Source organism: Diuraphis noxia, unplaced genomic scaffold (assembly GCF_037042655.1).
Source record: "Diuraphis noxia isolate RWA-SAM2 unplaced genomic scaffold, SU_Dnox_SAM2 contig0002, whole genome shotgun sequence".
Classification (NCBI taxonomy): domain Eukaryota; kingdom Metazoa; phylum Arthropoda; class Insecta; order Hemiptera; family Aphididae; genus Diuraphis; species Diuraphis noxia.
This window is the reverse complement of record NW_028301712.1, coordinates 62,314,425-62,339,148: the sequence shown is the minus strand read 5'-3', so window position 1 is coordinate 62,339,148 and position 24,724 is coordinate 62,314,425. Positions and strand designations below refer to the sequence as shown.

Below are 24,724 nucleotides of genomic sequence, written 5' to 3'. Positions count from 1 at the left end.
AGAACTTATTTTTCATTTTTGAACTGGGAAAAAATGTTCACACGGAGTGCTTTTAGAACTCACTGGTTTGCTTTTAATTTTTATGTCAAGTAAATTAATCATATATATGAATGCAACCATATAGTTGTACGCACTAACAGCCATTAATCATAATATTGCATGTGATAATTTCCAGCGATATTTCGCTGGTTTTCTTTTTTCTTTTTCAAATTACATCACAGATGATTAGAAACACAGAAAATGCTTACTGTCCATTTGTCTGGTGTAAAAACAATAGTTTGAAATATATTTGACAATTCTAGTAATTTATAATTGAATATACCTCCAGATGTCCAATACATTATTATTGTTATTAATTAATTCGTGGCAACATAGGCTATTTGGTCGTTAATTTTTAGTACATAGGTCTTTTATCTCTCTCTGAATAAGGGTTATGGTTGGTTTGGAATACGTGTATGTGTGTCTAAGTTTTTCCACTTAGAACCCGGGTGGTCACCCATCTGTAAACTAGTGACAGCGGGTAGTGCATGAATGATCACAGCAACTACGACACACTAAGCCACTATTATTATTATTATTATTGTTAAAGAAAAGAAAGTACATAGTACATACCTTCTATTCACCTTTTTCTAATATCATTGGCAAAATCGTGTTGCCGTATTTTTTCTTCTAAATATAATGAGAGATATTAGGACATGGAAAAGACTATCATATGATTCAGACCGTTACACTAGTTGATCATTTTAAATATTATTTAAAAATAATCCGATGTGATATAAAATGAATTAAAATTATTAAATACTACTATATTATGTTTAAATCTTTTCAACACGGCCGTTTTATACCTACTTAAATGATGTATATAATTATGTTGTATATAGTACCCTATTAAATATGCCATCACGAGAATTATGCATAATCCCTGCATGAACCCAGTTAAGCTTGTAACGGTAGACGGAAAGAGCTATAACTAGCTGTATAGTATAAGCGTCGCTAAAATATATTCTGAGTGTTTGCCCATCCAGAATCTATAAATTTGAACTTTCAATTCTGTTTGAAAGTCGTGGCGAATGTCTAATTATTATTTGTTAACTAACCCAAAGCTTATTTAAAAATATTTGTACAAACCTCATTAACGAATTATTTATTCATATTGTTTATGTATACCATAATAAAATAGTTAGTATACCTGTACATAAAAAAGTGTAATCAGCATTATTTAAATAATATACACAGATTTTTCTTCATTATCTTTTGGGAGTTGTATTATGTATGAATTCGTAAGAAAAACGACAAATCTTTAAACTTTTCACGAACTCATTTGATAAATTTAGTTTATGAATTCATTTATATGCATTTATTTTCGTAAGGATTTATGAAAATAATTTTAGTAAAACCTCTTCTCAAACTTTTAGTCTTATGTTTTGCATTATCCTATACAGCTATTTTGTAGATAACTTCTTAAAAAAATAAATATCAAAAAAATGTTTCCGTTATAATTTGTTATACATACACGCATTTAAAGTGTTACAAATATTGATCGTAAAATTTAAAAAAAATTTCATTTCACATCACAATCAATAAACACGGGAGATTCCAGATTTATCGATACGATTTAAACTTAAGTAGGTACCTAGCTAGTAAGACTTCCGTTAAATCATTTACAAATAAAAGATTTAAGTACGCACGAATACATTTGAAAAACATAATGGATTATATTACTATTTTGACAAGATAATATTTAAATAGAAGACTCATATTTTATCTTATAATTTTTAACTATAATTATATAAAGAATTTAATATACTCTTTAAAATAGTTCAGAAGAAAACTATAATTAGGTATTTAAATGACAAAAAAAAAAAACATCCCTAATAATATATATTATTTAATTTAGTCGTACATTGATCTTAGATATATTAAAACGAATATAGAAAAATTTCCAACAATAACTCTGTTGGACTATTGTAATATCGACGCACAATAAGGATTTAATTTTTATTATTTTTAAGCTATCATATGCAATAATATTTAGAGTACTGAAATAATAATAATAATAGTAGGTAGTAATAATAAAAATAATAAAACAGAACAATATATTTTTGACGTCAAAAGTCTTATGATTACTATTATATAATATCGCAATATATTATGTATATTGTATAATATTGTATTAAATTGAAGGAATATCTATTTTTTAGAAGATTTTGATTGTATTTCCCGTAGTATTCGATATTTATGAAATCCTATGGTGTAGTGGTATTAGATGGATTATTTACGGCTGTATGATTTGCTATTTATTGCGGGTTATCTGGCAAGACGACCACTCAATCTCCAATCGGCTCGTGATACTATATTATATATAGTGATAAAAAAAAAGGTTCACTGTTACCGATCTTCTTTTTAATTTATATGTCTCTGGGGAGAAGTCTCCAAAGGTGGGGATGAGAGAGAGAAAGAGACATAGACAGACCCAGGGACAGAAATAGATATATATATACATCATATCATATATCAGAGGGAGAGAGACTGTAGGAATCGAACCCTAGTTTTCACTTTGAACTCTAATGTTGCCTCAAAAAAAAAAAATAAAAAATAAAAAAAAAATAAATAAAATAAATATATAAACCAATACCGATTCAAGCAAAAGTTTTCCCCAAAGGCAAATGCAAATCCGTAAAGGGAAGTTCACCGGAAGCATTTTTCAGTATCGTTCACACTCATTTCGCATTCGTGTCTCGATCAATTGGAATATAAATCTAAAAATGTTTCCTATCGTCATACGTCTGGGAAGTTATTACTACGAGATGTTAGCAATGTTGGTGGATTTTATCTTTTTGATGTTGGAAATGAATGCATTGATTATCTGATACCTGTAATGTAAATAGAATTACTTTCACAACATAATTGTACTTTTTTAAATATCAAAATGCCAAAATTCTTTTGATTATGGTTTATATAAATTATTCATTTTAATTGATTCTGTAATTGAATAAAATTAATGATTAAAAACAGAGGAACACAACTATGAATACTGAATAGTATTAATGATTAAAATATACAAAAACTAAACTGTTTTCACTAAATCAGTTAGATGATTGTCGGTTTAAAATTTAAAATATATTTTTCAAATAATTAATTAGGTACTTATTAAATATTTACATAAACAACTAAAATAGAAAGTATGAAAAATTATTTTGGTAAAAGACACAAACAATAACCTGAACTATTAATACATTTCTTTAGATTCTAAAGAAGTTCAGATAATATACATTATAATTTATTAGTAAAACAATAGTTTAGATTCCGAATGTATTTTTTACTTAAATAATGTATTTTAGATACACCTCTTACATTTTGGAATAATTCAACACAATAATAAGTCATAAAACTTAAACTTATACAATTTACTTAACTCGTGATTGATGACATAAAATTTCACGTATAATTATAATATATATATATAATAAATCTACGGAAAAATATTATGTATATATTACAGAATATTATTTTTACTTTATAGACCTTAGCTATAAATGTAGAATTAGAGATTTGATGTTGTACAATTGTTCCGTTAATAAAAATGTTAATTTAGTAAAAAATTGTATGATAACATTGTTTATGAACGAAACCCTAAAAGAGTTTTGTTTAAAATGAAAATAATCTATGTTTATCGCATAGTTATCTCCTCGGTAGTAAAAAATATAACAATGGAAATCCTGCGAAATCATCAATAATTCTAGTGAAACGAACTTTCACAACGTGATAATATTGTGAAAAACCCTAACTTTATATATAACACACGTGCATATAATATATTTGGTATAAAATAAGCAAAATATGAGATGATAAAAAATAAAAAAACATAACATAAGTCTTAAATAAATCATAGGTAGGTACGGGAAATGGGATAAAGTTACAAATGAAAAATACATAAGATAAGTTGAAAATATAATATATACTTTCAGTGTTTATACTTTATTTACTTGGTGCAGCTCAGTACACAACGATTTCCATTTGATATATTTTGTTATATTGTGCGTATTTCAGTAGAAATTGAGATCGGTAAAATCAAAGCGTTAATGATAAATATTTTGATAAGCGTGATAAAAGTCCGAACATTTGGATGAATAATATAAATTCTTGTTGTATATATTTTTGCCAATATTCGTATATTTTTATTAACAGAATTTATTTTTATACCAAGTTTATTGAGATTTTAAAATAGTTGAAACATTATTTTTAAAATACCTTAAACAAGTTTTATATTTTTAACGTTTCAATAAATACCGAATAATATTGAAGATAAAAAAAAAAACATATTCGACCTAACAAACTACAAAAGCTACGTTATAGACTATCAAACTGTTAACTATTTACAACATGGCTGTATGAAAAATAATATTATAATATCAATAGAGAAAATATTATTATTTATTACAACTCACAGTTATAAACGTTTGAAATATATAAATGGATTTACTATAATCGTATTATTTGTTGAACAAAAAATCCCAGTGTGTCAAAGGACTTCAAAGAGATTTTTGAAAAACGAAAAATGTTCGATTATCATCGAGCGACTAACCTATATAATATATGTACAATACGAACAGGTACCTATAATAATAATATTATAAAGGCACCTACAATACAAAGTCGATATTGAAAAACGCTTAATACGCTATAATAATAATAATAACAATAGTAGCAGTACCTAGTTATAATATACCACTTAATACTTTGGTAGGTATGTATTATTGTTTCATTGATGATTCTAGCAAATAGTGCAACGAAACTTATTTTATAGCGGGAAAACAGTGGTTCACCGCTACACAACCTCTAAAGCACCGAAATCCAGTTAGGATATAAATATATTTATTGTGGCGTGCAGGCTGGATTTGGGTCACGGGTGGAATAGTTATTAAAAATGTAGACAAAATAACATTGTTGAGCTAACCAATTATAAGGACTAACGTTTAAAAATCTATAATTCACATTGAAATATGCGTCATGTACAATTTATTATATGAGTCGTAATATAATTTATCAATAGTGATAATACTATGCGAATATACGATTATAGTAATACGTTTAAAATAGATGAAAGCGTTTTCTATAATCGTATTATTATTGTAACAGAAAATCCCCGAACGCCAAAATGTACTTTAAAGGGACCGTTCAAAAAACAGCAATTTTTCCATCATCGATTTACTAACCTATATAATATATACACAACACTAACAGGCATACTATTATAAAGGTATACCTGCAATAAAAAAATCATCAAACAACTAACCTATATAATATGTACGAACAGGTATAATAATATAATAATATTATTAAAATACCTATAAATCATTAAAGCAAGAATTGAAAAACGCTTTATACTTTAGTACGCGTTTTAATATCACTGTTCAGTTTCAACTCCATACGCGGCGGCAACGTATTACAATGATGATAAGAATAATAATACTAGTGACAATATAGTAGTAATAATATATTATTTCATTATATATTATGTTTCGAGCAAATAGTGTGGACGATAATATTATGGTGCGCGAAAACGGCGTGGTTCACTGCTACTAGGCGACTATACTAAAGCGTCGACATCCGGTAAGGATATTTATAAGGGCGCGTAGGATGGGGTGAGTGTAGAATATAGTTTTCCGTCGCTCGAAAGACGTTCCGGTTAAACACTGCTCCAGGGTTTTCGCTTTTTTTCCCCCCGTATGCATATATAATATCATTTCGGGCGCCGTTACCGTCTCTGTTTTTACCCTTCGTTCCTGTTTTTTGTACATATTTTTTATTTTTATTTTAACAGATTATTAACATAGAAACGGTTTCTTTTTTTCTCGGGCCTCCGCCACCGTCATGCGTGTGTAGTATTGTTTTCCGGACTGTCGCTTTCAAGACAAGGCGCACGTCGAGAGATTTATACGCACACTTAGGCTGTCGGGCGCAGAGTTTAGGACTGTTATAAATCACAGTCGTGTTATAACACAGCAGTAGCAGTGCACATGGACGGGGACGGGGACGGGGGCATAGGCTGCAAGCAGCAGTAGTGGCACACGTGCGCTCTCGAGTAGTAATATATATATATTTATATAATAATATTATATCACGAGATATTCATAAGCGGCTTCGTCGTCGTCGGCGGTATGTGATGTCGTCGTTGTTATTGTTGTTATTATTGTTATTAAATTATCATTGTCAAGCGCCACGAAAATAAAGTTCTTACATAATAGAGCGATGTACCAACTGCTATACTGCTATAATATGACGACGAAGAAAATAATAATAATCAATATTTTCTTCACTTTATAAACGAATATTGTGGTCGTATTGGAATCGTGTATAAAAGTAATCGTAATACTTTTATTGCCAACACGAACAATATTAATATAAATGCAGTGGCGTGTTCATAGGGTAGAATGACGGACAATGCACCACGGACTAAGGATTCTATAGAGAGCTCTTCAAGAAATGTCACGATTCCAAAAAAAAAAAACTGATCATTATACTAGTGCAAAATTTAAAAGCATGATGTTCTTTAAGGAAATGTTTCCCTTGTAAAATTAAATCATTTTTAAATATAATAAATTTACTTTTTGGAATATTATGAATAACACACGTTTATATATTTTATAGATTACAAAAAAGTCTTCATGTTTATTTTTAACTGTTGACAGTGTCGGCTTGTTAATGACGGCGATATTATAGTAGTAATTGTGAAACGCCGGAACGTTAGGTTATCGTTTTAGATTAACTAAATCGTTCATAATATATCTAAAGCAGTAAATCTGATAGGAACTTTTTGCTGATAATACTTCGGCCCACGAGAGATCAGTTCCGTCACGCGCATGCAGAATAACCGACAGTGATAGAATTTCCTCTACTATGTGCCGTAATCGTGGCGTGCTATGTGGGCGATGCGCAAAATCGGATGAGTTTTGGTCGAATAGCGGTAATGATTTCTCGTGGGACGGAGTATAGACCCTTTTCAGAAAAATAATGTTCAGTGTCCAAATCTGGTTTAAAAATAGGACTTCTGGAGTTATTCGATCATAATAAGTTGGTCGTGGAGATCATACATTCAAAGCTTTTAAGATATTTGGAATTTTGGACTAAAAGTTAGTGTGATTGGAACACATGGCCACTGGCCACATAGAAAACAATGATTATTCTTATATGCTATAATCTGTTATTTGGAGTAGATCTAAGGATAAATCTGTGGGTGTTTGTATATTCTCATCCTTCTCTTAAATTTGTAAAACTAAAAAAAATGCCCACGTGCATTAGGAGTTCCAATTATGCCACTGTTTAAATTCAAAGTGCGATGTATCCTCGTGTATTGTATGGTATTTGAAGTTTTTTTAGACTTTAGTCTTGTATTTGCGTGAAACTAATCGCTACACGTTGTTGTAGATTAGTTATAAGCAAAGGTCGATTGGCAGATGACGTTGCCGCCGAGACGGGTACGATAATCCGCTGCAGGGTTTTGTCTGGGGCTCAAGAGTACCAAACAAAAGTTTTAAATTACATCACATATGACGTATGAGAGATGCTTAAGATTTATATACGAAACCCTAAGGATACTATGACCTTCACCATGTAATACAACTATTATAGGTAGACACTTGAGACGTCTTGTAACCTACACCGCCGAGTTGAACCGAAAGAATCTCAGCCAAGTATGTAAATATGTAATAAACATTAAAAATAAAATGAACACGCTATTAGACGAGAACTGTTGAAACTTCCTCGGATTGCTTTGTGTAACAATATAATATGAAAGTTGTCGATGGTAGGTATTTTGTGTAATTTTTGTTTAAAAACTGTGATAGTTGGAAGACTTTAGAAGAAAGTTAACACGACTATAGTGGTTACAAAAACACAAGTAGAAACACAACTTTTCTGTGAGATTTATTATGAATATAGTATGTTGATAATATTTAATTATTATAAATTACATTTTTTGGATATATTAAAAGCAATCATAATAAAATGAATATTGTAATAATTCGGGAAATGACTAACATGGTCAATTTATAATTATAAATATACAGGGTGTAACAAAAACCTAACCTGACAATTCAAATCTTAGATCTAAAAAGAAAAACTTTTATGAATTTCTATCTAAGATAATTTAAACATTGCCGTAATTTTTAGGTATTTAGTCAAAATTTGAAGTTTAAATGCTTATAAAAAAAAAGTGTGACTATATATTCCTTTAATTTTTCAACTGCTATTGTAAAAATATAATATGAGCCTTGTATTACGTTTTCAAGCTTTTCTACCGAACAAATACATTTTTATCGATATTAATAGAAAAAAAAACTAAAAAAGTTGAAAAATTAAAATGTCAGTAAAAAGCTCAAAACAAATCAAAATATTTTGAAAATTTTATAAAATTTATAAAATTTATAAAATGCCTATATAAACATTCAGTGAAAATTTTAAGTATCTGCGGTTATTTGTTTTAGAGTTACATCAAAATAAGAAAATCGCTAAATGTGAAATCCAGTGAAAATCTAATGTTGTAAAAATTTAAGTTTCAAACGCTCATAAAATTTCCGTTGGAAATTTCTTTTGTGATAAAGATTGAAAAACTTGTAAGGAATCTTGTATTAAATTTTCAAATCTTAGATTTGAAAATAATATTTTTTATGAATTTCTAGCTTAAAACAATTTGTGAATTTTTGTGATTTTTACGTATTTTTCAAAATTCAAAATTTGAATGCTTATAAAAAAAAAATTGTGACTATGGATTTATTTTATTTTTCAACTGCTATTGTAACAATATGCTAGGCACCTTGCATTAAATTTTCAAGCTTTTCTACTAAAAAAATAAATTTTTATCGATATTAATTTAAAAAAAAAAACTAATAATGATCGAAAATTGCAAATACCTATGAATAGTTCAAATTAAGTTGAAAATTATTGAAAATTGCATAGTGGATAGAATATACTTATATAAACATTCGGTGAAAATTTTATGTATCTATGGTCATTTGTTTTAATGTTACATCAAAAACCAAAATCGATATTGTCGAAAACTGATTGTGCGTAAAATTTCCCGTTTTTCCCTTAATTTTTAGTTTGTTTTTCTCGATTATTTAGAAAAATACTAAGAATTTTTCACTTTTGACCCTCCAAAGTACCAACTAGATTCACTTTCTGATCGAACGAAATACTGAAGTCAAAATCGAAACACTTTTACTGCCCCAAAACGTGATGACAGACACACACAAAAAAAAAAATAATAATAAAAACACACATCATGGTAAAATCAATACATTCATCGCTCCGCTCAGAATCTAAAATAAGAAAAAACGGGAAACAAACAAAATATTAATTTGAACAAAAGTTATTCCAAATGTGAGTTTTATCTATTATAGGTACGCCTTGTATATATCTAATAATTTTACTATTAGTTAAGTTAATTTTCGGGGTGGGGTAGTGGGTGAATCTTAAACATATGAAATATTGTGCTGTAGAAGCTCATAAATTTTATAAAATATGGATAACGCTGTTTTTTTTTATTATAAATATCGTATGAGAAAATTGGCTAGGTGCTTTTTCATATTTTGTGCGAAAACTCTGAAAACAAACAAGTAGAAAAAACAAATCGCTTCCGCAGCTTGAACTTGAGATCTCAATTTTACTGTTCATTGAAACCATATTCAAAATTCATTCAAAAACAATGCTTATATTCATCATGCAGTATGCGTATCATCATTTTTATGTAAGATGATTTATCTTCTATAACAATTCGAAATATTCGAAGTATACATATTATACGAGTGGAAAGCATTAACGAGACTTTGTAAACTTGTTCGGAGAGGATTAAGGCTTTGTTTTTTCATTTAAATAAAATAAAATATGATAATATATATATATATATATATATATATATAAAAAAAATAAGAATTAGGTTACTCTCTTTATCTAATATTTTCATACACATAATATAAAATTGATTTGATTATATTTATAATATTTATAATATTATATTTATCAATATAATCGATTTGTATGAATAATTATAAATATATTGTGCATGCAAATATATTACTTATCCACATAATAATTGGTAGAGAGTGAAATTTGTGATCCTGTGATGATAAGAAGTTTATGTTCACACTATTAAATTTTGTGATGTGCGTAATGTGACTTATATTGTATTAATAAATATATATATAAGGAATAAATGTGTGAAATCGTTAATCATTATTTTAACGGGTGAAATGACATTTAAAGATAAACAGATTATAAGTGTTTAGAATTGTTTTCAAATGCGATTTATAATGGTTTTCAAATTAAATATCACAAATGGTAACACATACCTCTAACCTCTATCTCGTTGACTGGGACGACGAGCTCAGTAAATAATATTATTGCAGTACATTCCATTTATACTAAACATAAACTACAGTGTGATGTTATATTAATTGTATTATTAATGGGAATTGATAGTTAACCTTACAGTTTTCTTGACTAAAATGTGTCAATAGATTTTATATATCAAAATAGTTCATTTTAGTATTTTAAATCGCTTAAGATAAATTAATGTACGCATTATGAAATATATAATTAATGGCACACATGCCGGTATATTATTCTAGGCCAGTGTTTCCCAACATTTTCAACTCAACGCCCCTTTTAGAAATTAAAAATATCATAACCCCCCCCCCCCCTGAAATCAATTTTTTCAACCACCTAGACCTTAAATCTATATTCCGATTACATAATTATTTAGATGTTATTAAAGTGTCTATAAATATTATACAAATTAGTTTTAATTTGTAATCAGTTATAAATAATAAATACGTAAATGCAACCCCCTTAATTCTCTTTCAGAAAAACGCCCTCTTAAAAATAAAAAAATGCCCACGTTGGGAATCACTTTTCTAGGCCAATAAAGTTTTAAGTACGTGATGGATCGACGGAAATTACATTAGAATATATTAATAATTTTTCATTTTTGTATGCCTTTCCCTTAAATTTAACCAGGTTTCAATATAGTGTTCAAAAATTAGGTCACTGTTTAACTAAAATAATATAGTTTAAAAAAAATGTATTTCAATTTTTTTGGGCCCTTTTATCGACTGTTATTACTTTAAATATAACTTGTCTCTTTTTAACTATACTGAAAAGTATTTATTATAATTTATGATTTTGTGTAAAATAATTATTATTATGAGTGATCGATGAGTACGTTCTTGCACGCGATCAAATAAAATGAGTTATTATAATTTTTAGTTTAATTAAAATTAATAACTTATAAGTTCATGATTATTTATTATGCATTAGATGAACAAAAAAATAGAAAATTCAGTAAAATGTATGTACCATCGCCATACAAGAATATTATCATTAGTTCTTTACATTATTATGTATAAAGTCATCGGTGTTTTACAAAAACTGTGCAAGGGTAGATTAGGGTATGAATTCTGGCTCCATCAAAGTGTATACTTTTGAGCACAACAGTCTATTGAGAAATTTATCAAAAACTACGTGACCCATCAGTTTTTACTACATTTTCGTGGTCATTCAAAGGGTTGCAGGGTTCATAAGGGTACAAATTACATTTTGTAAGTGAGCAAAAAATTACGGTATGGTTTTCCATTTTACTATAGCGTATACAAAAGCAAATTGAATTTCACATCATAATAATACACACACACAACTGGGTGGTAATTTTTCTCGTAGTTGGCTCCTAAAGAAAAAAAAACACCTGACGGAGAAAAGCAGTCTCTAACTAATTTATCGAATAATAGGTAATATTATTAAAGTAGCTAAAGAGTTTTTGGCTTATTTAATTTAACTTAATAAAATTTGAAATAAATAAAATATATAATCTTGGTCAAAACATTTCTTTACTTTCACATAAACTTTTCTCGCATGGATAATTGGTTTTAAATTTGACGTTAGTTATTCCGCTTAACTATCAAGAGCGTAAGGTTTCAGTACATATCGTTTCATGTACATAAATCACAGAAGGTTTTGGACCTTATCCCAAAGTTTTGAAGTAAGAAATTGAAAGGGAAAAATTGAATTACTTTTCTTGTGTATGTGTGATTTCAATTAACTTTATTGATCCATTTCTAGAAATATATTAGATGTGTAACCAGATTAATAAAATAATTGATTAATATCATACTTAAATATAAATACAGTAGGTAAGTAAAATATGTGTATAACAACACACAACGTGCGTGTAATCATTTACATATTTTATATAAAAACTAATAAAATGATTATGATTACTTTTGTACTCTTATTTTTAAAGCTATTAAATACATATAAGAAACACTAATAATACAGTTTAAATTTTAACACACGGATTAATTCTAGCCACTGACACATACACACACACACACATGAAAAAATATGTTATTTATATCATATTATATATACATTTTTTTATTCAAAAGTTAATCGAACAACATACTACTTTTGGGATTTGAAAATTGCATCTATACTTATTTAGTCTTCTTCGATAATGTTCAATTTTTTTTGAAATTTTAATTTGTTTGCGAAGCGAAATCAATATGAAGTAGGTGCTGCAGACGATTAGATATGTTTTCTTTTATGTGTTTTATTACTCTTTTTCCATAAACATTTTTTTACGCAGCCATTTCTACTCGAAAAGTTTGCATGTGATGTCTAAAGTTAAAAAATCTAATCTAGTTGGCAAGTGATATTACGGAAGAGAAGATTTTCTATTATCACTCAATACAGTTTTTGCAAGAGCAAGGAAAAATACAGACTAGTAGACTACTGTCAAAAAACTACAAAGAAACGTCAGTGAGTCGAACTCTGTTAGAAGCTCAAAAACGTGTTATGAATGCAATGATTTATTATTACTTTCAAATTAATTACCACGACCCACCATGCTATTTCTAAGAAGGCTCAACATCCGGTTTCTAATAGGTTTTTTTATCGTTAATTTTCTAACCCTTAGAAACGAAAAAAGATTATATCCACCAGAATGGCACGTAATATTTTACTCCATCGATATCGAAGTAATTGATTTTATATTATAAAATCATGAGGGAAATATAAAATTATAATTTCGATTTTTACCTTAAAGAAGTCACACTGATAATTCAAAAAGTATTTTGAGTAAAGTATGTATATAGATTAAAATTAAATCCTATAATCTAATTATATTGTTTGAATTTATCTTAATTATAATATTCATAGATGGTATTCATTATTATATTTACTGACTATATTAACTTATATATATGCTTAATAATTAATTAAGCGGGCATACGCACCAAATTCAAAATACGATATAATTTATAAATATATGCTGATGTTATGAATAAAGAGAAGTATATAGTAATAATAATATCGAGTGATATTATTTCATAGTGTTATTGTATTGATACATTGGTCGGCGTGCCAAATTCAGTATTTAAAACTCGTTAATCTCAAAATATTTATCGAAAAACTTTTCTTAAACATAAATATTTTCCTTTCAAACCACAAGTTTAACACATTAATAATATAAGCAGCTGTATTTGAGGTTCAAAAAATTATTCTGATTTCATCGAAAGTTTTCCTTTTTTTCATACGAACTATAACCACATTAATTTCATACTCTGTTTTCAACCAATAATCTCTTCTAGCTTTGATTTTTGTATAAGTTTTTCTTAAAACAAATAAATTATCTATGGTATAAAAAAAATTAATATAATTATTTAAGTCTCAAAAACATAATAATTTTGTCATTGAATTTATAGTATTTATTTACTTAATAAGTATGCACAATTCGTAATAATTCTGCGAAGATTTTCAAATTGAAATAAGTCTAACCTATAACCAATGGGATCAGTTTAACTTAAGATACAATTTTCAACGCTATCTGAAAAGTATAATATAATTGTATGCAATTGTTGTTATGTTATGTTTATGTTATATTCAGTTGTGTGTTTAGGTTAATATATGGTTATATGTATTATGGTTTCTTATGTCATTTTTAAGAAATATACTTTTTATATTTAAAATGATAAAATGTAGATGTTTAATTAATGCGCTTGAAGCTATTGAAATAAAATAATACCTAACTAAATAGGTACATTAAAACTTTCTAAGAATACACAATTAATGAAAAACAAAACACAGATATTTGTTTAAATTTTAGTTACATATAGATATAACGAGGTTTTAAAAATATTTTTAAATACTTAATGTGTAAAATATTTTGTTTTTATAGGTAATTAAGAGGTAAATAATGGCTATTATTTGTAATGCTAAAATGGTTGTTTTTTATAGAATAAATATGTATATAATAAATATATATATACATATATATATATATGAATAAAATTAGTACATTTGTTTTATGTGAATACAAGTTAAAAAAAAACATTAAATTACTAAAAATTATTTTGTTATGGTTTTATTTTATTTTAAACAAGAAAAAAATAGATCTACCAATTATTTTGTATTCATTTTTAGGTATTTCGCCTAACCTCCCATATATACTCATTATATTTCATTATTATTAAATATAATATATCATAGGTATTGTCAACAGTAATTACTAAATATATTGATTTAATACTTTTACATAGTATTACATATAAAACATAAGCAAGAAAATTCGCAACGATCAAATCCAAACCACCAAAAGTTATGAAAAATGTTACACATACATTTTAGATAAACTCCAATGTAATTGCAATACATCTTATATAAGCACATATAAAGATATTTTAAAATAAAATATTATTAAAATAAAGCAGAAAAAAATTTAAACCACAAAAAAATTTCTAAAACAATCTTGATTAAAATTTCAAACACGTATTAGAAAATAACTACTATTATACCTATACATTTTAACAGTGAAGTAGATCTTAGAGTTTTAAATTAACAAAAATCACACCAACACCGATCTCAAAGAACTAAATATTATTATATTATACATCAATAATAGTATCAACAATTAAATGTTATTAAAAATCTTTTGATCTGTCGGATTAATATTTTTAAATCCACACGATTTTTAATATTACTTGTACCTATTTTAAATAATGAAAGGTTAAATTATCAATACTTATAATACTATTTCTATTACAAAATCTAATAATACTGCAGTTTAATGTTTATACTTTATAGTCCTAATTCTTATAATTTATTGTATTTCTTATATATTTGATAAATAATAATTTTGTATGTGTTTATTTTTTAGTTATTAATAATATCCGAAGATAGCACAAGTCTAAAACAAGTTGTTTTAATTAAATGTGTGCAAGAATTAAATTTAAGCAAGAAAACGTTCTTATAATAAACTGCATTGCAAAAATCATATTAGTTATGAATTTTAGTTCATCTGATTTTTAGTGGCTGACCAGTTCGAAACGTCATGGCCTCGTTGGAATAACATTTCAAAGTAAGTTATATCGAATACAATAATATATAGGTTTCACTAATATAAATCATTTTGGGTTACTTGGACTTTTCTCCCTCCTCGATTCCAACAAAAATATTGGAGTCGTTCGCGACTATAACTATAATAATATACTCGTTGAAAACGTTGGCCTCTCTTCTATAGTTCTTCTGCATGCTGCTCAACTTACGCCCACATTCACTGGAATGCAGGATATGTGGTATATATGTATAGCGATGACGGTGTGTGGATGTGACCCACAATAATAATATATAACAATAATAGGTCACCCACCAACCAGCCAGTACTCTTCCCCCGACAATTGACATAGAAAAGAGAGCCCTCCGGTGGTTATATACAATTTCGTTCCGTGGCCCTCAGCTGCCCATTGTCTTAAAAGTCGAGTGTTACCCGAGTCCGGAGGCTAAGTATCGTTTTTCTTTATGCCCTCTACATTTTTTTCCTCACTCTCTATTGTGCACACTCTGCGCACACCCTGTGCATTGTTGAAAATGTCACGAGTGTATGTGTATGGCTGTCGTCAGGTCGAACGAGAGGGTATAATTTCATTATAACACAGATCCTTTCTGGTCTGCGGGGTCGAGAGCCCTTCGGTCTACCGACCCTATGTAAAACTCTGAACTACAAACACCGCCGTACAGACTTGTAAATCCTATCTAAGATCTTTGCCAATACACAGCTACTTTTTTTTTTTACTTCTCTGACACTACGGCCATGCGTGCGTTAACATTATAGCTAAGGTGTAACTGCCCTGTTGAAACATCAAAGGATGCACCAAACACCACGCTACCAACGATGATATCGCGACTATTTTATTTTGTTATGTACTTCCAACGGTGTTTTACATCATGGTTCGATTATCAGGGAATCTACGGACATTATAGATTCTGAGCGGAGCGATGAATGTATTGATTTTACATGCAATGTTGTGTTTTTTTCCCCGGTCGGAAAGTGAATCTATTTGATGAATTAGGGAGGTAAAATTTTGAAATTCTCAATAGTTTTCAAAAGCAACGAGAAAAACCAAAAAAAAAATTCAGAAAAAACGAGAATTTTTACAAAAAATAATTTTTTGAGAAAATCGATATTAGATATTGGTGTAACTCTAAAACAAATTACTGTGGACACATGGAATTTTCTCTGAATGTTTATACTGGAAATTCTATACATGATGAAATTTTCAAAATATTTCAAATCTTCTTAAATTATTTATAGAAATTCGAAATTATCAATCTTTTTAGTTAATTGTTTTTTATAAATGACAATAAAATCGTATTCGTTGGGTAAAGCTTCAAATTTAATATAAGATTCCCATAAGTTTATATAATAGCAGTTTGAAAATATTAAAAATATCTAAGTACTTTTTTTTATAACTATTTAAAGTTATAATTTTGACGATATTCATTTAATTCAACATTTTCAAATTCTTCAGTTGTTAATAATTTATAAAAGGTTTAATTTTATAGCTGAACTATTCAACATGGTTTTTTTATGATTATTTTAAGTTCAAATTTGGATGAAATTACATATTATATAATTAAAAATAACCATTTTAGTTATAGTTATAATTTAAAAATATTATTCGTGGTTACTTAATTTTCTATACTTTATATTCTAATATTAATAGCTAATGTCGTTAATGATTTACATTAATACTTTATAATAAATTGTATATACCTACTATGAATGACTGAGTTGTTGGGTACACAATGAATATTATTTGATTTAATTTGGAATTTATTTTATAGGTATCTACATTTTTAATTTTTAATTTTTAAAAAATAACAATATAATAAATTAATACAGTATAACATATCCTAGTCTGATAATCCGTTTCCACTCAGAATCGTTTTTTGTATACAATGTATTACAGACATCCACTGATCCACTTATTTATCAACTTATTTTTTCCTAATTTATTCAAACAAAGAACTTGATATAGTACAGCGTGGTTAAACAAAGAAACAAACCTTATTGACTTATTTATTATAAAACATTTAGTGTATAATATAAAAAGAAACCAGATATTTATGAACAATATAATTGCCAAATTCAAAATATATGAATATCTAAAATACTAATACAATACAAAATATAACAATTATTTTATAATCAATATTATAATGAATACTTCACAAAGATACTTAACAAATCTTAATATATCTTAACATTTCTCATGGCTGAAGTATACTTTTATATTATTTATATTATTTCGTTCAGCGTTTCAATTAATGAATAAATAATTTAAAACAATACATTTTATTATAGGAAAAAAATTATATTTTAAACTGAGTGCTAAAAATAAATATTGATTATCATTTAAGATAGTTAAAAATTCAATAATATATGAAAGTTACAAAAATATAAAATGATATGCACTCGCAACAGTATAAATATATAATATTTTTAATATTACATATTTATGGAATATTAATGATCAAGTCATCAATGAAAATAACGATAAATTAAAATATATGTATATATCATATATTATTATTTATTATTCAAAATAACGAATAATAAATAGTAAGTAATAAGCCATATGAATAATTTTAACTCCCGTTAAGAATACGAGTATGTAAAAATTGAGTTTCTGCTACAAAATATTTTAAATTTATAAGTTCAATTTAAATTCGACAAGGTTAACGTATTTTATAAAATACAAAGGCTTAAATTTAATTTAATTTCATTACAGTATTTAGTTAAAGTTATAGTCTACCCAATCTAAAAGCTAAAATTCAATGAAAGTTCCATGGTGCACTTGTACACTCTCTTACAAGTAACAAGTCAATTTTCCCAAACTAACAAGGGTACTAAACAAATGACCCATAATCAAGTACTAAGCGAACTAATGCACAATAAAATACTTTCATATACCATGAATTAAAACCGTTACTATGCTTCTCAGGATTGTAAAACCAAAGTTTCACGCTAATTCATTTTATTTGAAGAATAAAATCACTTTAAATGAATCGAAGTTTAAACTCTCCTTATTTTTAGACAAAAATGTGCCCACATAAAATAATTGTATTTATTTTGATTAAGTCTGAATTATTATAGTTTTATTAAAAGCAATTATTATTTAATTCTTATAATTTTTATATTATAATTATTATAATGCCCAGCTAAAGAATTTTTAATCGATTGTTAAAATATCATTATTTCATTCTGAAATAATTAAAGCTTAAAATATATATATAAAAAACATTTACTTTTGGAAATTCAATATATTATTTTAAACAACAAAAACTTTGAAGTATTTTGATAAAAAATTTAAAGCATCATTTAAATTATTTTTTTTTTTTATGGTTTTAATTATTGTAAATATATATATATTTTTTTTAAATTAAAAAACCTTTAGTTTTCGAGACCATTAATGAAAAATCGCGTTAAGATTGCTAATTCGTCCAAATGTACCTTCGTCAAATGAAACAGAATTACATTCTGTAACAAAATACAGTCACTGCTAGTTTTGAAAACTTTCGAAGGTCTGAGTGCTTTAAATTAAGTCATACTACACCTTTTGTTATCTCACGAAAACTTAATTAAGTGTTCGTTACAAATGCGTATCTTTCTTTTGATGTCATTTCTTGGATTCAAAATCCTTATCAGTATACACACGCCCAATCGTCTCGAATTCCAGAACCAACGCACGTCTCTACGTTTTGATCAGGTGAAAAGTTTCGTGTGGTCCACACCCACATCATAGAAGTATAATATTATATAGCACACGCGGCGCACGTATACAACTGTCAACAATTTTCTCGTACCCATAGTTAATTCATTCCAATAAATGCAAAGACCGTTAGTGATGGCCGTACTAGCATTGTGGTAACTACCCCTCGAATTCCGAATAATAACGGCCATATAGGTCGACAAATGTTTGAACTCGAGCTTAAACTCAAACATTATAATATTAATTACATTGTGGACGATTGGAAATATAAATAATTGTTTATATAATTCTGAACTGATGTGACGTTAATAAAATGACAAATTTGTATTTCATCATAATATCGTCGTCGTTATAGCAAGTGGAGTGGAGGTGGTGATGGTATGACGACACGCAGTTTAAATGATATTTTCATTTTAGCCGTTATTATTTTTCAACTTATGTGTAGGTGATTTAAAATTAGTATAGAACAGGTAAATAACAATCATTTGGTTAAACTTTATTTACCTCCCGAAATTTAACTTAATAATAAACAAATCAGTTTAAGACTTAATAATATTTGAAGAATTTGCAAATAAATATACTTGAATATATCTAGTCTAAAAATATATGCTATATGATTTCTTGGAAATTATTTCGTGATACTAAACATATTAATATTAAAAAAGTGAGGTACAGACGTCGGAGGGTGAGCGGGTGATTACATTTACATTTTACAGAACACTGAACATTTTAAGGCCCTAAGGTTTAAAATCAAATTTAGTTCCCATTAACTTCTAGCTCTTCGGAAGCATAATAATAATATATCTATCGACCATTTAATATAATAGTAACATTTTTTTAGAAAAACGGGGTTGTGTAACCAAGTTTAGTTAATTCCGAAGGGTACCAGAAATATCGTTATGTCATCCATTTATTATGCCGTCGGTTGAATAACCCTACAAAAACCACTAATTGCAAGTCATACTTGTCCCGTTTTAATAAATTTACTGCGTGTTTAATACGTTTTTAACACATAGATCGTCCGCAATACAGAATAGATAAATGAGTGTTATGTTTGTTCGTACACGGTGCACATACGAATGAAATAAATTAATAGCGACGAGGAGGGGGAGTAATTTAAATCCATAAATTATTAGCAACAGGGAGTAAATGGGTCGGCATGGGTAAAAAAAAAACTATATAATACATTACTGACATGAGACGCGTAGTATGAATTTGTTTTTTATTATTATTTTTGTAATGATTCTCGTAATAAAAATTCGCAATCTATTTAAATAATTAAAACAATAAAAAGACCGAATGACAAAAAATTAACCACGTTAAAAACAAAATAGAACAATAAATTGCAGTAATATCATTCAGAAAAACTCACCGACGGGACTCTCCTGATTCCAATACGAATCGTCCAGCGTATAGTCAGCTTCTGAAACATATATACCATGAATTAATCACAATATATTTATACGGCATACCTGGTACATATAATAATACCGAATATCACAATAGTGAATGGTAATAATAATGCCATTGAAACAAAAGGTATTATCGAATTTTTCCGTACGTACATTTTTGCAAACACACTTGCGCAGTTCCTGGGAATGTAAAAGAAAAGAAATTGTGTCCTAACGTTTCGCAGCATGCATGAATATTATTCCGTATTCAAAGAGCAAAAACGAGGATTTATATTTATACAGGTACCTACTCGGAAATAGTTTATGAATAATTTATGAATACCTGTTTCCCGGGTATTCTTAAAATATTAGTGTAACGGGAAAAAAACCATTAAGCCCGGAGGAAATCTACAATAAGCATAATATATAAAATATATAACTATGATCGAGAAGCGTGAGACGCAAGACGCGCGTGGTCCGGATAAATTAAATATTCTTCTAAAACGATAAAATATTCATAATGTTGTACACCTACGTTAAATAAATTGTAAATAGCGATATATTTTTTTTTTAACGTGGCATTCTCAATGCATGTATAGGTAGGTAACTACGTCGTAAATACATTACATTATTATAACCTGTAAATTTCAAGAATACAATCGGGAATTTTTGTCAAATCGTAAATTTCAGTAGTTAATTGGCAGAGTTATTATAATGCCTGCCTAAAATAAATCGACCAAACAATTATACGAGTAGGTACCTGTTCTAAACAACAATGGTAATGTGTCACATAAATACATAATTCGTAACAATGTGCAATAATAATATAGTAATAGAGTAGTGGTGAAATAAATTATAAATTGCATAGCCGTTTTATTTCACACTACAAATTAAAATGCAGAAAATCCCCTGCTTAAGGTCCTCTTTTTAACAATAATTTTACTATAATTGATCTATAATATAAACGATTGTAAAAAACAAAATTGAAAGGAAACTATAAACTTATAACCAACGACCAGCATCATAATATAATATGTAGGATAAAAAATATAGATATTATGATATTATATTGCATAAGGAAATTATTTGGGTATCTAGTTAAAACAAAGAATAACCAGAAAGGTCACTCGATGAGAACTCGAAAAAGTTCGGTATGTGTAGTCAGTTTTCGGCCATCATAATCAAAAATTCTCTATCGCTGATGAAACTAATTCTACAAATTTTTGATGTTATCATCTTAAACAAACGTGATAAATATTTCATCTTCAGTGATAATTAATAAATTAAAATTATCTACGATATTGATAATAACCTTGTCTACTTATCACTCTATTATAAACAACACGAAAAATAAGTTTGAAGATCAGTTTGTTTCTCCTATTCCTTTTAACGCTGGTTTTAAAAATCAAGAAGCTGATAATTTTTATGGGGCCTTTGATCATTAATTTAATATTGCCCATGTGGATGAAGCCAAGCCAGTCAGTACTACAACGATGGAAATCCCGTATAAATCCAAGAGTGTTCCACCAGCTAATCTAACTGTCAGGTCTATGTACGCACTTTAAACTTCTTTAATTATAAGCAAACACGATAAGTACGAGAAGATCACTTTCCAGACAACTGTACCAAAAACAAAAGCAACCCATACAAGTACCATTTATACGAGGGTGTTCAGTTGTTCACACATAAAAATCAAGGGAAGTTCAAAGCAAAACTACAACTTCTGTATTAAAGCGCTGAAAAATAATTATACAAACAATAATAATTTTTATTAAAAAAACAGTATCCATTTTAAAATTTTCCATTCTTCGCGATCCTCGAATCTGTGATCTGTTGCTTTCGATTCTCCAAAAATTTAAAAGTACCCGATAATTCTTAAAATTAAACATAATTTTCGAAATTTCTTTTCGATTTTACTTCATTGATTAACCCCCCCCTCCCCCTTTCCCCTTCTCACCATTGTATCACATAAACAATGTACAGTTCCGTATCTATATTTATACCTACCTATATCCCAGTACTTTTAATATTATCAATATAAACTATAATTTTATCAATAAATACTTTATTATTGTACCTTAACGTCCTTAACACCTTACTTTAAATGGGTCTCGGTATTATAATACATTATATTACACTAACCAGTTACTCTGTTCAACTAAAATTAAAAACATTAATTATTTGTAGTTGAGTCTCAAATTGGCTAGACAATCTATTAATTTATTTTATTTTTCTATTATACGGATTGTAAATACTTCAAAATCAAGTATTCTATACATTTAAAATAAATATTGTTTAATAATGCCATGGTTAACACCATCCTCGCATTCCTAAGTGTCAGAGAAGACTTAGAGATTGTTACCATGCGGTCAAGATTGTGTTGTTTGTTTAAGAACAAAGTATCAGAAAACGTTTCTTTTCGTTGGGACGCTGACGTTTAAATGGAAAAAAGAAATAATAATAAACTTGAAGACGAATAAAATAAAACACACCACCATCTCACACAAGCAGTTAGGTATATCCTGCATGGAAACAATCTGTTATCTTTCTGTCTATTTGTTGCGCCTTTATTGGATTTCAGAGTTGGCCAACACACACACAGGCCTTATAGTACTGTATCGCCGTATAATTTGGGGATCGAGATGTACGTGTTGAAGGGGTTTCGTCTTGGTATACGGCCGAGGCTTACGAGCTCTAAAAGATTTAGACTTATATATAGATGACAGCGACGGTGGCGGCAGGTCAAAAGCTTTAGAAGAGGACCGAATGTGGTGGCAGAACATTATATTATATACTGACCCACTTCTCTCTCTCTCCCATCAATTTCGCAAATGCACGTGTGAGTGTGTGTGTGTGCTTGTGCGGAAATGGATAGACAGTTCCAAATTGGTCTTGCCAAAAGGATGTTGTGGCAACCAAGACAAATCGCGCTCTCTTTCAGTAGTATATAGCTACGCGTAAAGTCCATCCCTTCTTTCAAACGCTCGCACACACACACAGACACTAAGACACACACACTTGCAGCTATATTTTTACACAGACATATATGAGCGTAGGTACACCCCCGTTTGAAATGAATCGCAGATTCCATTTGCTGGTAAGGTGGAAGGGTAAGAAGGCAGGAGAAACGAACTGTATACGCGCGTACAAAAGACCAAAAAAGCTGTAACCCCTGACCCTCTTTTGCCAAGTTGCTTTTTGATCTGGACGTTTTTATTCTTTTCAGCTTCTAGACGAGCTTAATCGTCGTCCTCGCATATAAAAAATAGGTTGAGCAGAGAAAACATTTCTATTTTCTTAAACTCATTACTATATAATATATATACTACTACTACTATAATATGTTTATTCAAAGGCTTTCACCCGATATCGTCACACTGACTGGCCGTCAAATGTAATTTAACTACAAACATTCTATTTTTTTTCGTGTATTTTATCATAGATGGTTTAGTATTGTTACTTATTCCCGCGAAACGTCATCATGCATGCGATTTTCACCATTTTACGACGATACTATTTTGAAGAACGTGGCAGTATTATATCGTTATTTAATATTCTCTTAACTATAAAATTGAATTACCTTTATATTATTTTTTTTCCATTACCAAACGAAAAAGTTAACATTCGAATTTCAAATATAATACTTATTATAAAGGTATTTTTTTCTTCTTAATGATAACATAAATTGCTATAATATTCAACTGCTTGATAAACATTTTTTTGACACAATAGTAATAAAAAACAATATTAAATGAAAATATATTTCGTTAATGAAAACAACAAAATATACTAATATCAAACAAGTTTTTAATTTTTATATGGTTATTAATTTATTATGTATAAAATAACAATATCAGAATATAATACTGGTAGCTTATGAATTGAACTTAATCATTGATCATGGGCGTTAATAATTTATTTTAATCATATAGGATTATTATATCAAACCCGACGTTCGAAGAAAACAAAATATATTGGAATATGAATTAATGCTTCATTAATCCGTTAAACACAAGGATAACATTAGACCAAAAAACAAAAATCTATTGAATTTAATTATATACTTATTAACCATCATGTTAGAAACGAAGCGTTTTTAGTAAAAATCTTTGCTTCTCGCTATAAGAAAGTTCCTTGTAATAAACGTCTATATACTATCACGCATTTTTTGGTGGTTTGGAGTACATTTTTCTGTATTACTTAAAATTGATTCAAACATTAGAGTTCAAT

At 28.1% G+C, this 24,724-nt stretch overlaps 1 protein-coding gene across 6 annotated transcripts in view; it reads right to left on the bottom strand.

Moving 5' to 3' along the window:
- mmd (disintegrin and metalloproteinase domain-containing protein mind-meld) overlaps window positions 1-24,724 on the bottom strand; it is a 258,307-nt gene that overhangs the window by 92,836 nt on the left and 140,747 nt on the right. For 4 of the 6 annotated variants that reach the window (XM_089218714.1, XM_089218712.1, XM_089218708.1 and 1 more), the window contains exon 2: window positions 20,476-20,526. The exons of 1 other annotated variant lie outside the window; for it this stretch is intronic. In XM_089218714.1, the coding sequence (XP_089074840.1) occupies window positions 20,476-20,526 (51 nt within the window). The remainder of the gene's footprint in view (window positions 1-20,475; window positions 20,527-24,724) is intronic. One more of the 6 variants, XM_089218710.1, reaches the window with a different exon arrangement.